At 45.0% G+C, this 16,444-nt stretch overlaps 1 protein-coding gene across 4 annotated transcripts in view; it reads left to right on the top strand.

The window, feature by feature from the left end:
* The window catches only part of MAPT (microtubule associated protein tau), a 755,319-nt gene that overhangs the window by 122,074 nt on the left and 616,801 nt on the right, over positions 1 to 16,444 (top strand). For all 4 annotated transcript variants that reach the window (XM_069238040.1, XM_069238043.1, XM_069238041.1 and 1 more), the window contains exon 2: positions 8,793 to 9,005. In XM_069238040.1, coding sequence (XP_069094141.1) covers positions 8,810 to 9,005 — 196 coding nt within the window. In that variant the 5' untranslated portion in view covers positions 8,793 to 8,809. The remainder of the gene's footprint in view (positions 1 to 8,792; positions 9,006 to 16,444) is intronic.

Genomic DNA, 16,444 nt, shown 5'->3' on the forward strand with positions numbered 1-16,444 from the left:
GAGAGCTAAGAATTGGTTCCCTTGCATGGATTTCATTATTGAACGGCAGGTGGGAGAATGTGTGAGTTGAGGCGGCGATTGACAATTCCATATTCATCAGGAAGCCTCCATTATCACCAGTGGAACCTCCTGTTAAATCTTGGCACCAGACATTGTGGGACCGCACACTCTCATGAACATTAGTGGAAGATACATTTTTATTTTAGCCAAATATGGTTCTCATTAGACTGCAGCAAGGCTAGTGCACAATATCGCTAGCAGTGGATTAATTAATTAAACACATCTAAGTCACACTGCTTATAAATAGGGTGACCATATGCCCTGGATTTGCCCTGACAGTCCCTGTCCCGGCGTCCCGACACTTGTTGCAAATACAGATAAATGTCCCGGTTTTGAGAGAGGGTCGGGTGAGCAAGCACATTTATAACTGTGCTTTGAAGGCTCATGTTCAGACCGATCTTCTCGTGGCACAAAGGACAGAATTTTGTTAAAAGTCTCCTGCTGTGCTGTCTTTACTCAATTCAGGCAGCACAGCAGGATTTAATGGGGAGTTAATTATACCCCTGCAGAGCCCATCACCTGAGGCCATATTCACAAAGCTCCCCTTGCAACACGTGGCAGGACGGCCTAATACGTTTAATTTTCATACTACAGAGGTGGCTGTTTCTGTAGCGTGAAAATTAAAGGCTTCCTTGGCCATGTTGTAGTGTGTCCCATAAGACTGTCCGATCTATCTATCTATATATATATATATATATATATATATATATATATATATATATATATATAAAGCCATTGACATAGAAAATAGAAATAGGGCTAAATGTTGCCACTGGTAAGTGCAGTGTCAACATTTAGTACTATTTCTATGTCAGTTGCTGTCCTGGCTTTTTATTCTGGAAATCTGGTCACCCTACTTATAAAGGGGATTTTGCAAGCCACTCTCACCTGGAATTGTCTTTGAGTGTGTGTTCCTCATTTATTGCCTGTGTGTTTACAACAAATGCTTAACACAACCCTCTGATAAGCCTACTGCTCGACCACACTACCACAAAATAGAGGATTAGAATGATCTCTTTTTGCCACTATCTTACCTCTAAGGGGGACCCTTGGACTCTGTGCATGCTATTTCTTACTTTGAAATAGTACATACAGAGCCAACTTCCGACAGTCATGCACACTAAAATCATTCTCTGCTGCGTACGTGAGTCCACAACACTTTTAATAGATGTATTGTACATTAAATAAATACAGGATACTAATTTCAGGATGGGGAGCATCATCCTTTAGGAGCCTATAAGAAAATGCATTTTTTCCTTAATAAGGTCTGTAGGACTGCAAATAACCAATTTCAAGCCTGCATTGCAAAATCTAAGGTAAGTTGCAAAATAAGAAGGGAGATAGGCAGCATGATAGGCCTACATTAAAAGCTGAGTAATAAGCATCCTGTCCCTTTAAGATTCCAGGGGCTTCCCTGAAGTGCAGTACTAGTAGTTGCCTCACAGATCCAGCTAACTTTTCCAGTTCTTGGGAGTAGAATCTCAGTACATGAGGTTTCACATCTCTGTTTTGTTTGTGAAATATTTAGACAACCTATCAGATTTTACATTCGCCTGACATCTTGCACATCCTACAATTAAGTGGAGGGCTATTTTCCTGTGGTTGATAGACTTGTTTAGTCAAATACCTGCTCTCTTTGAGGAATACCCCTTCTTCTGAGAGGAAGAACACAGCTAAAACCCCTACGAGGTCTGTGTGGTATGCTTCACAGCTTCACTTTTCTTGAAAAGAGTTTGATGTTTGTCAAAAAATGTCCAAAAGGAACCTGAAAGACCAGGACATTATAAGGCATAAAGAGATGCTACATTACAAGAGAACTGAGAAAGAGAAGAAAAAGAAGAAACTAAAACAAATCCTCCAATGCACTGCCTGAGAACAAGAGACTGCTTGAAAAAGACTCCTTAAAGGGATGATCTAAAGAAAGTAGAAAAAAAGTGGTAAAAATGATCACCGACATCGCCTCACTTAATGTCACTCACTATTGTTGTCAAAATCATTAAGAGCATCGGCACCAACTTGCTCTCCATTAAATGCTCACTCGACATCAGCAACATCATAGAAAGCATGCTTTTGCAGCAAGACAGCTGCTGTCTACGGAGTAGTCACCATTGATTTTAAAGACACAATATTATTGAACATTGGCTAAGTCCCATCACCATCTAGATCCAAAGGAATCACCAGACAAGTTAAAGGAGAACACCCTCACCTTTGATATTGAAAAGACAAGCAACATGGAGTCATCAAAATCTTTATCGCTGTTGATGTTGAAGAGGAAGAATGGATATTTTCGTCCTCTCCATCAGGGTTGATGCATAATAAGGCCGTAGTAGTTTTGGTTACTTGAACTACATCCTTGCATTCTCCAAGGTTTCCATTGCGTCAACAAAATATGACTCCTGCAGATGTGACCCCATGATTCTGCACTTCATCATTTTCACAAGTACTGAAGAAGAGGAGAATTACTCTGGAATGTGCTTCACTACCTCTTCATGTTTCACTTGCACCCACCACTCTGGACCCACATCCGTTACGAATAAGACCTATAATTCTATTTGAAATTCCTTTGCAAGAACCATTCCAACTATAAAGATTATATCCTGGCAAGAATAACTTCAGTGTCTCCTATGAGAATGATTGGGCAGTTACCATCTTCTCCAACCCATGCCCTCCATTGTCAACAAGGAAGGAGCAGAATCCATAAGCCAGACAGAAGTAGAAGTCATAGGTTTCCTTCAAGGTCCAGCTCACCATACACAGGCACTCCTTCTACTTACCTGAGTCACCAGCAGTATCTCCTACTCTTGTCTCCACTATATATGATGCTATAACTTTCTATGAGGTCTTGGCCAGAGGAGGGACATAACTAAACCTTCCTCTACAGCCCCTCAGCCAACTGTGTTGGTCATTTTAGAGACTTTGCAAATGAGGGCAGCTCCCAAACCACTCCTCCTCTAGCAACAGGCCTACTGGACATTGCAGAGGAGAAATCCCTTACGCCTGTCACAATTAAGGCAGCAACTCCTTTCTGACTGTACAAAAACATGGAGCTCCTCAGCAGTTTCCAACTTCCATAAAACTAAACCAGAAACCACAGCCAATCCAGAGTGATAAAAAAGCATTTGGATTCAACAAGCAGAAACATATGCGGGACAGTTGCAATCTTCCTTAAAAATCCAAGTGTTTGCGATACCAATGTGAAATCTTGGATGGCATGAAGTCTTTCCTTGGCAACCTGCTAATTCATCATCAGCTGAAATTTGTAGAATGTTAAACAAAAGCTCCAGGGTATCCATCCACGTTATAAGTGCTGCTGTCAGTTCAACGAAGATAGCCTCACCAAAGTTCAGTTACAGGGTCTCCAGCAAAAGGGCTTATTGGTTTGTCTAACCAACTTAAAGCTGGAAGCTAAGTTAAAGATTACAAATCCACCATTTCCAAGATCCACACGATTTGGTCATCACAAAGACGAAGAAATGGTTATAATTACAAATGGAGTGGAGTACCAAAAAGCAATAGGTTATGAAATGAATAAAACTTTTTCAAACACCAGTATAAATCAGGAGACCAGACATATTTTCAACGAAGAGTTCAACCTCATCTCTATCAATCACAACAATAGTGCCCACAGGAAGTTGTCATCTTTTGCTTCCTTTACGTTTGGTTTCTCAGAGTGCACAATCAGTTGAAAGTGAAGTAGGTTTTCTTAGGAACTTCCTAGGTCAACCTATAATCTATCTCAACCAGACTCATTGGCAGACTTATAGATACAACAACAGCGGAGAGAGTGTCATCTATCTGGGACAAGTGTAATCTCCTGTGGCAAGTCACCAATCCCACAGCAAGGCAGATCTCCTCCCTTGTAGGCTTCATGGCATCCTATACGTACAATATCCTGAATGAAAGGCTGCACTTAAGACCCCTGTACCAGTGCCTAGAGGATCAATGGTTTCGGAAGGAGCAGGATTGGGAAGACAGACTAAGGGCTTAATTTGGTGGGTAGTGTACTTGGTTGCAAACCCTTGGTCTGCCAGTTACATTTAGAGATGGGTGTATCTGAAAGTTTGCGTCTACGGAGCCCTCATTGGTTCCATCAATGATAAACCTCCACAGTAGACCCGATGGATTAGGTATTTAGGATGGACAGTGTAATATTCCTGTCCATCACTGCCAGGAAAAAACGGGTTGTGAGGGACAGAAAAAATAATGATCCCTACCCTACACTAAAATTAAAAATAATACCATTTGGTGAACAGCCATCAAAACTACCTGCCAAAGGTTTTGTACTTTGAAAAGGACCACCTTGTCAGCAGTTCCTTTCAATCTGCAGAGATGACTATTGAGCCAGTGTTAATCTCGGTGTTTGGCAGACAGTAGTCCATCAAGATGGAAGAGGTAATAAGCTCCACCACCCTGGTGGACAAAGTACCATCTTTCCAACGATGGGGGCTCTGTTGACGCAAAACATAAAGTCTGCCTAGCCCTAAATGAGGTGGGCGAACTGGGCTTTAGTGGTCAGTATACTCTATTGGGGTTTCAACAGTGTAGCCTGTCCACCAAACACTAAATCGGGCCCCAAGTCAAAACACTGTAGCAAACCATTCTCTCGAATGGTGGTCCCTTCCAAAAAGAGGTAACATTACATGGTGCAGTCACAGATACGTCTCTGTCAGGATGGAAGGCTCATCTAGCTCATCTATCACTTCAGAGATGGGTGGTGAAAGGAAGCCATATCTTTTAAGCCACCTGGAGCTGAGAGCAGTTCCTCTTATTCTCGAGGCTTTTTTAAATCCCTGCAGAACAAAACATTCCTGATTTAAACCAACAATAGCACCACCATGAATTACCTCAATAAACAAAGATAAAGACTTCTGTTGACAGAAGCACTGTCAATTTGGTATTGGGCACTGAACAGGAATCTTGTGCTAACAGCAGTACACATCCCAGGGACAATTAATTGGCAGACAGACTTCTTCAGTCCGTATTACTAGGAAAGCCACAAGAGGATCCTGGACAACAAAGTCATAAAAGATACCTTTGATGACAGTCTTTAGGCCTCTTTGCAACTGTCCTAAACAGAAACTACCAAGACTTCACTTCTAGGTTATTAGAACTGGGATCAGTAGGCTATGTCCTTTTTGTTGGTCAAGGGGATTTGTTTTTGCCTTTCTTCCAATCCCTCTTCTGCCCTCTATAGTAGTGAAACTACAAAGAGCTCCAACGAACATGATCACAATAGCCCAGATTACCTGCAGCGTTGGTGATACCCAGTCATTTTGCACATGTACATCGGGGTAGACAAGACACTCTCATGCAAACCCAATCTGTTGACCAGATTCTAGGAGCAGATTCAACACTGAGCTTAACATTATTGAATTTGACAGCTTGGCTTCTGAAGTTAGACAATATGGACATCTAAATCCTCCAACAGCATGTACAGAGATTTTAAAGTAAGTGAAATGTCTATCCAAGAATCTGTTATTCATTGAAATGGAAAACATTCAGCTTTTCGTGTCAGAAAAACAGGTTTGATCCTATATCTTGTCAGGAGGACATATAAGTTAATTTGGCAGCAATTACAACCTAAAGAAAATATCCATATCAAAAGATTTTTTTTTAAAGTTATATATTTTAAATAGTTTTTGAAGGACTCAAAGTGTTTCCCTCAATCAGAAGGCCATCTTCGTCATGGGAACTAAAAATACTGTTCTATCAAAACTGATAGGTCTTCACTTTAGGCCGATTTGCAAGGCATTAATGTAGCATCTTTCCTGAAAAGCATCTTTTCTATTTGCTTTCTCCTCTGCCTGAAGTGTGAGCGAGATTCAGGCTTTGTTGTCTGTAGACTCCATACTGTATTCCACATTGAAAGAATGATGATCAGAACACATCCTTCCATCACTTCCAAAAGTTGTTTCTGATTTCCATATTAATGAGACTCTTACAATAGCTACATTACTTCCTAGCCCATCTACAGCAGCAGAACTCCATTCATTCGTTAGACATTAGAAGCACCTTAATTTCAATCTTGACATAACAGTAGACCTAAAAAATGGTATTCAGCTGTTTCTAAATTATTGCTATGTTAGGCAAGGCCATGCAACATCTAAACAGTCTTAACTCTCAGTTGGCTACCTACCCCCTTCCAGGGAAACCTAAAGCTCACTCATCCAGAAGAAAGGTAGGCATTACAACATGGCTTTAAAATGTTCTAGTTGTTTCTTCAAAGCAGCAACATGAAATTAGTACATACTTTCGCAAGACACTTTTTTCTTGATCAAGCTGTTTCAAGTATAGGACAGAAAACTCTCTGAAACCTATTAAAGTAAGAAATCCATTTCCCACTGACAGTTTTCAATGACCATATACTTTTTGTTCATTCCTGCTGCTCAACAGCTGCTTTCCTCTACCCTACTCAAGCGTTTATGCCCACCAATGAAGATCCTATGATGCAGAACAAAAGGTTACAATGTAGACCTAGTTCTTCATCGAAGGAATTTTAAGTCATAGCCCTGCTTCCTGTCTGGGTTGAGTTTGGCACTGGAAACAACATGCAACAAACAATTTCTGTAAACAAAGTAACAGTGGTTCTGCCAGGAAAATGGATCAAAGGTAGGGGAAGCTCCTGGAATCCTAGAGAGACTGGATGCATTTTTCTCAGATTTCAATGCATTTTTGCCTTCTTATTATACACATTCACCATTTTTGGACCTGGGATGTTGTAATACAGGCTTGAAATTTGCTATTTGGGCCATAAAAGACTTTATTCAGGAAAGGCCTTTGCCTCTTATAGGCTCCTAAAGGGTGCTGCCTATTATACGAACATGTTGACAATGCCGTCCTGTGTTTATAGATAATACATCTATGAAAAGAGGTCCACACACACAGTGGGGAATTATTCTAGCATTTATGACTTCCGTGAAGAGTCCTACGATACAGAACTAGAACTACCGTTTCTTTCAGACCATCTCTTTCCTGGTAGAAATGAAGTCTAATAATTTTAGTTTATACAAATGCTGAAAACACTATTCCCAGTAAGCCTTGTTTGTTGTCCAATGTCTAACTAGGAGAAAGGCGCGTGTGAGGTCTATAACTCATTTAAACTTTGTGCTTTTAGTGTATTTTCACCCTGTTAATCCACCTCACTTTCTTTTGTTGAATCAGGTTGGAATGCTTTAGTGTACTCCGGTGGGTTGGTATCATGGAGTCACTTTCAGGCATCATTTTTCCCACCAGGCTTCGTGCCTGTTATGAAGGGCCTTGAATTTGATTGTTGGCTGCAGCACAAGATTTCCGCTGAGGAAAGTTCAGATGGGGTTGGGCAATCCTGCTCTTGAGGTCTGGTCATAGTTTAGCAGACTTCTTCAGTGGACGTTGTAACTTCAGTACCTGCTTTTTGGTAGCCCAGCATACTCAGCGTTGCAAAAGTCCAAGCGAGGCAGAAACAAGACCCTGATTAGGCCTATGTTCTGTTTTATTGGATGAGTGACATGATCGTTATGTTTGGATTTTGCTGGTAGTTTGTATACTTCGCCATAGAAACAAATACCATTATCTCAAATAAGACAAAGATTCTTCACCTTTTGTACTGTGGATGGGTGTCTCCGAGAGGTTAGTGGTAGGTGTTGTGGTTGTTAGTCATATCAGTAGTACTTTCAGTTTTTTGAGTTAGACAAATGAAGGTCCCCTTCATCCAGGGGTATACAAGCTCAGGGCATAGAGAAGCTTAAGTACATTGTTTGCCACCATTACACCTTGAGATTGAGCAAGTCGCTCTTTCAGGGTGCAATGTTTCTGGTTAATTGCACTAAGAGGTCAAGCAAGCTTCTTTTCATAGACCTGAGTTATGGAACTAAGGGCCTCATTCCGACCCTGGCGGTCCTTGACCGCCAGGGCCGGGGTCGGCGGGAGCACCGCCAACAGGCTGGCGGTGCTCCTAAGGGCATTCTGACCGCGGCGGTTTGGCCGCGGTCAGACACGGAAAACCGGCGGTCTGCCGCCGGTTTTCCGCTGCCCTGAGGAATCCCCAAGCTGCGCCGCCATGGGGGATTCCGACCCCCTCACCGCCATCCTGTTCCTGGCGGTTTCGACCGCCAGGAACAGGATGGCGGTGAGGGGTGTCGTGGCGCCCCTGCAGTGCCCGGGCCCCCGTAAGAGGGCCCCACTTTGAATTTCAGTGTCTGCTTAGCAGACACTGAAATTCGCGACGGGTGCTACTGCACCCGTCGCACACCTTCCACTCAGCCGGCTCCATTCGGAGCCGGCTTCCTTGTAGAAGGGTATTTCCCACTGGGCTGGCGGGCGGCCTTTTGGCGGTCGCCCGCCAGCCCAGTGGGAAACCCAGAATGACCGCCGCTGTCTTTTGACCGCGGTACGGTCTTCTGGTGGTTCCCGCTTGGCGGGCGGCTCCTGCCGCCCACCAAGCTTGGAATGACCCCCTAAGTGTTAGTTTGGTTTGCTGACTTTGATGCGTTGCATAAGGTGTTCTCCTGTGGGCATGTTGTATCACAGTTCCAGTCTGAATTTTACCCTCCATTGTCGGGGGTGAACCTCATTTCCACTTGGTGTGGAGGGCAGTCGAGATGGGAAAAATGCAGAGTAGGCAAGAAGCAAGTCTCTTCACAAGACAGTGACATAAGGCATGCCTCCATGAGAGGAGGGAATGAAGGAGATAGAGCACACGTCAGCTGCAGTGATTACAATGTGCTGAACTCATTTTCTTCTTCTATTTCCAGGCTAATATTTCCAGAAGATGGCTGAGCAGCACCAGAATCACACCATGATGGACGATAATTCTGGGAGTCAAGCTCAGCAGATCAATTCAGGAGAACATTATCAGTTAGGAGATGGGGAGTCTGTCAGGAAGGACATTACAGTGCCATCTGCCTACACACAGCAGAATTATGAAGACCATAGGGAAAGTAGTGAAAGAAATCAGTATGGAGTTGGTAAGTCATTTGAAGGACTAATACATGAAATATTGAATATTTCAACCTATTATAAATGTGAAGGTACATTTTCAAGGCCGGCCTGGGTCATATATGTGTGTGCATATATAAAGCTGTAGATTAAATGCAGTCATGACTGCAAATTAAACCCCTAAGATTGCCCAGTTATGGTTATCCCACAAGCCATAGCTAGCACATCAGCCATTCAAACCATAACACTCACACCATATGCTCTACTCATGACTCCATAATATTTATAGCAATAATTAAATGTACCTGGCAGTGTAAAAGCATATACCTGCCACATCTCTGCTGAGTGTTTACCAGCGACTGACTGCACCATGCACTCAGTCGGCATTTTTTTGATGTACGCCCAACTCATGGCTCGCCGTCCTTATGCCCTTTATGGGCAGCGCTAATGGTTTTGTGATCACGGTCACACAGCGTTCTGTGATCAGTTGGAGGCATTAGTTTGGACAGGTGGCGTTAAAGCTGTGGAGTCCAGCAGCAGGCGAAGGATGTCAAACTTGTTAATTGTCTTTGTATGTTTAGCTGACATCAGGATTCTGATGAAAGAAGCTTGGGTAACCCTATGTATTGCACGCCCCAGATGGTGGATTGTTCAGAAAACTGTATTGCAGATCCGCAATATAGGATGAAGTAGAAGTCTTTCCTGTGTTGTCAGTTCTTGTTTGAAGTATATATGAAAGGTCCACAAGGGTAATATGCATTCCAGTGTATTTGTTCCATATTTTTGGCACATTCATTGCCCACTGGTTCTCTGTTTTGTCCCTGAGTTTTGCTTCTTGCAGATGGACTCCATTTGTATCTTTCAAGGAGGTCTTTTTAACTTTGTATTTTATCCTTCTAACTGGGACTCTCTGAAGGAGACAAATTACATCTTTGATGTGTTATAGAGTGCATGATGTCTACTAAGTGGAGTCACCATTCCTTGGATAGTCAAGAAGAAACTGTATCGATTATTGTATGATTAATAATGGTATTGTTAAGGTGAAATGTTGTGTCAGCAGTGAGATCATTTATGTCATTTGTGATGTCAGCTGTCATGTCATGGATAAGATCATTGCCAGTGCATATAGTTTGCATACAAGTTATGGTTTGCAGAACAACCAGTGTATATGGTTTGCATGCAAGTTATGGTTTGCAGAACTAACCATAAATGTGGGATTTCAATGGTATTTATAGTTTGAACTATGTCTGTTGTGAATTTCAATTTAAGGACTACCTAATCCTATACTTAAATTTGCTGCAAAAAAGCCAAAAGGCTTTGTCATTTTTCCAGCTTTCCAAGGGTGGCACTGTGCGAATTCTCGTTTGAACTCTGTTTATTGAGGTTTACAAGTATACAGGAATAGCTGAAATTGAAAAATGCAATGTATGCAAGAAATACAGCTGCAAAACAATTATAGCATCACATTGTTGTTATGATAGGCTCAGCTTTAGATAGTGATGAAAAAATGGGTGACGCACCTGTGGTTTATGTGAGCCATACATTATTACAGACATGAGCATTGAAGGAGTGAGGGAGGCCAGGGGAGAGGTTCAGTAGGGGAGGGTAAACAAACAATATATTATAACAAGTGTCAAAAATAGACATCAGTCAGGTCTCAATGAGTGTCATTCAGCGCTGGTAGGGCTTCAGTAACTTTTGGTCCTCCATACTAGGGGGCTGGGCTGATAGTTGAGGGTGTATGGTGAGATATGCCAGAGAGTATAGCGGGAGGAGGTCAAAGGAACAATTCCAGTGCTTTCAGTTTTGGTGGAATGAAGAAGGCGAATTCTGTTTGGGAAAAGTAGGGGATGCCATATTCTTTGAAATTCAGCATCTGTGGGTAAGCTGCTCTAATGTCTTTACATACCAAATACCAGTGCTCCACTGTGCTAATAATGGTGGGCTGTCGTGTTTCCATGCTAATGCAATCAGTTGTCTTGCTGCCTGCATCTGTGATCTCCTCAGCTCTTTCCTTGTTCCAGAGTGTTTGATACGGAGCCGTGACAACACATAGTGCATGTTGCCGGTATGTGCCGGGTATTAGCTCTTTTGAGCCGTCATATGTTCTCACCAGTGTTTCTAATGGTGTTTAGGGTCGAGTGATCGCTGGGTAACCTGAGGGATGAAATGCCCAGTGCCGGAGCTGGAAGTATTGCAGTCAAGCTGTTTCAAGGAGGTGGTATTCAGTCGTGCATTGCTCAAAGGATTTAATTGCAGGTCCCTGGAAGAGGTCACCCAAAGTCTAACAATTCCTGTTGGTCCAGGCCCAGAAGGCATGGGGAGGTTGAGCAGGAGCTAAGTCAGGATTACAGGAGATTGGAGTGTACGAGAGGGAAAGGAGGTCAAACCTCTTGATATTGCAAGCTTGTCCCAAATATCTAGCACTGGCTTGGTTGGGGTAGAGGCATATGGACTACAGGGCGAGCATGCCTAGGGAGCCAAGCCATGTCCCACAAGAGTCTACATGCTACTAGCCTATCCATATGGACGCAGTAGCTTTCACTTTTGTGTGCTATCCAAGCTGAGATGTATCGCAAGTGTGCAGCAGATAAGGGCACGCCAGATCACACCTGTCATGGGGCTGCATCTGGAGTGCTGTGAAAATACGGGATCCCCACTCCCCTCAAATAAACGCCCACAGCTCACGTTGGAGCCGAGGATCTCCCCTTGCGGTACTGGGGTGGGGAAGTTTGAAAGAGGTATAGTACATGCAGGTGAATATTAATCTTGATTACTTTTATTCTCCCCAGCCACTAGATATAGAGATTCTTCCAGTGTCTACGGTCCTCCATTATCGTGAGGCATATTGGCAGCGAGTTTCCTTCTGTCCATGTGGGGAGTGTAGGTGTTAAATTGAGGCCCAGGTATTTGATCACACTTGAGGACCAAGTGAAGGGCACTAGTCTCTGCAGTGTAGGTACATCATCGGTTGGGATAGTCAGGTTTAATATGCTAGACCTCGACATACTGACCTTAAAGTTTGAAGCCGCAGCAAAGGTGTGTAGGCAGGACACCACAGCCGGAAGTGAGGTGTTGGGCGTGTCAGGGTAAGGAGGAGGTCATCCCAAAAGGTTAACCTTATGCCTGCCTTCCAAAAGGAATTCTCTCGATCTCACTGGTATGGCGAATTGTGGTGACCAATGGCTTGACCGTCAGCGTGAACAATAGTGATGACAAGGGGCAGCCTTGTCTAGTACCACTGCCTAAACTTTTAGGGACTGTTTTTGTGCGGCCTTTGACCCAGATAGTGGCCGTCCGGCCAGAATAAGAGATCATAATCCTGGTGATCATAGTGGAGCCAAGTCCGATTTTCTTTAGTACAGAGTAGAGGGAGGTCCAGTTCACTCTATCAAACACCTTCTCCGCACCTAGCAATAGAAGGCAAGTCGAGATTTGATGATGATGGACCTTTTCTTCCAAGTGAGCTAATCTATGGACATTATCTCCTCCCTGGCGACTACGGATAAATCCCACCTTGTCAGGATCGTTTAGGCTCAGGAGGAAATGCTGTAGCCTGATGGAGAGTACCTTGGTGTAGATTTTTGTGTTGGTGTTTAATAGGACAATGGGGAGGTAGAAGGAGCAAAGTGTTGGTTCTTTGCCTGGTTTAGGGATTAGAGAGTTTTCTGTCACAGCCATGGTGGGGGTGAGGCCTGTGTCATATGTGAAGGAGTTAAATAGATGTGCCAGTCCTCACCCAGATTGGAGAAGAGCAGCCTATAAAAGCTGAACGGCCAGGTGACTTGCCCAGCGGGAGAGCCCGAAGTGCGAGGCAAATTTCCTCTATCGTGATCATGATCCAAGCATCTAGCTCTTCTGCGGACCAGGATGGAGCAGGCCCAATTGCATGCTGCCAGGTAGAAGTCTATGAGCGTTTAAGGGGCATCCCCTTGGCCATAGCCACAAAATGAATGCCACTTATTGCATTCTGCGGCCACCCAACCACCGCCAAGCATCTGGAGTTTCGCTATGTGTGTGCTGGCGTGTAACTGGTGTAATCTACCAGCTAAGAGCGAACCTCCCTCATAATATTGCTGCTTAAGTGCCAATAGTGACCTTTCAGTTTTTGAGAGCGCAGTTGGCCTGGCAGTATAGTGAGCTGTTGCTTGTTCTGTCGGGTGGGGTTAGCTCTTGATATCAGAGGTTAAACCAAGGTCCACTAGCTGGGCCTCCCCGCCCCGTGCAGCGGCCACTGAGGATATGATTTCCTGTATGTGGGCTTTTAACCCATCCCAGAGTGTGATCAGGGGATACATCTTGCTCATTGTTATGGGTGAAGTAGTCACTGATCATTTTTTGTATTTCCTCTATGTCGACGGGGCATGCACGAATGTGGTGGTTCTCCCGTTGAGAGGGGTTACTTGAGTCCAATTGAGCTGAACGTGGGCATGGTCTGATATAGAAATACCCAAGATCTCGCCAGAGTCTAGGGTGTGAAGGAGGGCATGGGTGACAAAAATGTAACCAATGTGGGAATACATAGAGTGGACATGTTAGTAAAAGGAGTAGTCCCTCGAGTCAGGGTGTGATCTCCCTCTTTAACTGTAGAGGCAGAGCTCCTGCTCCGTGATACATGGTGTTGATCCACCGCTGGATCCCAGGCCAGATCAATGTCCTCTCTGACTATTATTTTCCCTTTTAACCCACTGGAGTTGTTCCCGTAGAATATGCCGAATATAGGTATCCTCTACTGTATTTGGGGCCTATAAGTTAGAAAAAGTGATTCCTCTGGAAACGCTATAATGTAATGAACTGGTCCTCTTTGTCCCTCGTTCCTTTGGTGATGTGGGATCCAAAGGCTGACTTGCAAAGCACACCCGCCCCCCAGCGTTTTGGAAAAAGAAAAAGTGAGGGACAGAATGCTGAACAATGTCAAACATTCACCCCAGTACGGATATCTGGGCCTAGATCCATTGTTTTTTTGCTACCCATGCCATTCCAGTTTGGACCCAGCCATATGTAAATCATTCTTGACCCTGTTCCCCATTGGGACAGTCCAGCCCGAACTGCCAGGCCAGGTCTTCCCTGGACTGGAAACAAGCATCCTTGGAACGGTTTCGGGGTATCACCCCTCTTTAGCCAGGCTAGCTTGACTCCAATGGCATGCAGAGCACAGGGTTTTGGAGTCTGTGTGGGCCCAGTGGTGTATAGGGTAATTTTGATAGGACATTCTATGGCTGTCAACCCCCTGAAGATGCGTTTCCTGCAGAGAAACAACATCAGCACTGTGGTGCAAAATGTAGTCCCAAACCTGTTTGCTCTTCCTCAGGGAGTTGCGACCGTGTATGTTAGGTGAGAGAAGTTTAATACCACTAGTGAAGAACGTCAGGATGTAGGGAAACATGTCAGCAGTGCGGTCTGTAGCGTAGCCCCTCTAATGGTCTCAGTGGGTAGAGGAAAAGGATAGGCCAATGGGTAGAGTAAGAAAACTAAGCCTACCGTGGTATATAACTAAGCTTCTGGGCCTGAAAAGAAAAAAGGAAAAATAATATGCAACAAACATTATGAACCAACCGGGTCCAACTTGTGCGACCGGTATCCATGTAGATTGGCACAACAGTGTCTGCATCCTGTCAGAGGTGTTACCCTCTCATAAACCAGATCGCTGGGATGGGGGTCATCGGATAAGGAGCAAGGTGAGGTTCAGAAAGGCATAGGGGGTCTCTTCGGGTCCCCCTGGCCATCCGCCAGCACGAGGAGAGGACAATAGCGGTGAAGTCCATTGGGCGGCAGTTCATCGGCCTGGTGTTACCGACTTGGTCAGAGAGAGCCTTGAACAGATGGGTTACAAAGGGGTGGCATCCATCATGAGGAGCCGTTGAATAATGCCTTGTTTCACTTCATGGGTCACAGAGTTATTGAAGCATTTGTAAGAGCCTCGATTCCGGACTGTGGACCAAGCTGGCTTGAGGTGGGATTTGGGAAAGGTTGCGCCCAAGGGGAGTGTCCCTCCCCATCAGGGGGGCAATGACAAGCAGTCTTTCCGCCTCTCTGAGAGAGCGCAGAGAGCGCCTCTTTCCTTCCCACTCAAAAAGCAGTGCAAATGAGTGTCCCCAGTGATACTTAATTATCCATGCTCCTTAGTTTGTCTGTCACAGTTTTGAAGTCTCTTCTGCGGCGTAGCGTTGTGGGGTATAAGTCCTGATACAGTAGCATCTCTTGATCTGATTGTGCGCCGACGGCGCATTCTAACTCATCAACCCATTCACCTATCTCGTTAACATCCCTCCTGATAGGCACGTTTTTAGATCTGTTTTGAGGGATCCACCCTTTGTGCAATTTTTGTGTAATCGGAACTATGGTGGTGGAGGGGGCGGGGTGGGAGAGGAGTCAGGTTTGTCCGGGTGGAGGGGTGCTCTTCTAGTACTTTTCTTCCACAGCTGGTTTATTCCAGAGCTACAACACCGGAACCTCCCTGGTTGGCTTGTTGAGGTGCATAGTTCAGTAATAGAGGAAGGCACACCCCAGCACAGGATCCAGCTCCCAGGGAAGCCGCCACTGGATGGAGAGGATGTGAGTGGTTCCTAGCTGTCAAGAAGTGATGCTAAGCCCCTGTCAAGGAGAGGCCCGTGTGGCAGTGCAGAGTCACCTCCACTAGATGGCCAGCATGTAGGATCTTGTGGGAGTTGTGTTGTCAAGGTTCTTCCTCGCAAGGCCGTGCAGCAGGCCCTCGGTCGCCTATCCTGCCGTAGCTGGGATTGCAACAAGGCTAGCACCCCAGGTCCGGTTCCTAAAAGTGATCAAGCCTTGAAGGTGTTATCTCTGCTACTAGGGAAGGCCCTGCTGGCACATGCTCTCAGCCAAGGGAGGTCAGGGGATCGCACAAGGTGTACAGTCAAGCAGTGCTGGGAGAGGTATTGCTGAGGAGCAGGGGTCAGATATCTATTGCAATGTCCAGTTGAAACTTCTGGTTGGGCCCCCACTCAATACCCCCATGCCTCCCAGGTGGGTCTGCGTCTGGTTCCAGATATATGGCATCCCGTTAAAAATGGGCCAGTGACATTGCCCTCGCACAGTGTTCCAGGAAGATCAGCAGGTAAGGGGTTGGCGAGCTATGTGAAAGCCTTCCTCAAGGGCACAGCTAAGCCAGGTGGAGGCTCCAAGGCTCACTGTGGGCAGTAGGTGCGGGCAGCAGCAGCACTGTGGTGCTCACCTCTGGTTTCTCCAGTCAGTTGGCGGGGCCTCTTCCCAGACTATGCGTTTTAGCACTGGTGGGGTCCCTGGGGGTCCCCTACATAAAGGCTAGGTGCTCGGGGTATCCCTACCCTGGCCCCTTTTTGTTTATTTTTGTAATGTTTTTTGTGGGATGTGTATGAAGCCGAGTCCCAAGATGGCTGCCAATACTTCCTTGTTGAAGTGTTGGCAGCCAATCAAATATCAGCATGGAGACAGTTGGATCTGCGGAGGATCCGCATCCCTAGATATC

This window comes from Pleurodeles waltl, chromosome 6 (genome assembly GCF_031143425.1).
Source record: "Pleurodeles waltl isolate 20211129_DDA chromosome 6, aPleWal1.hap1.20221129, whole genome shotgun sequence".
Lineage (NCBI taxonomy): Eukaryota > Metazoa > Chordata > Amphibia > Caudata > Salamandridae > Pleurodeles > Pleurodeles waltl.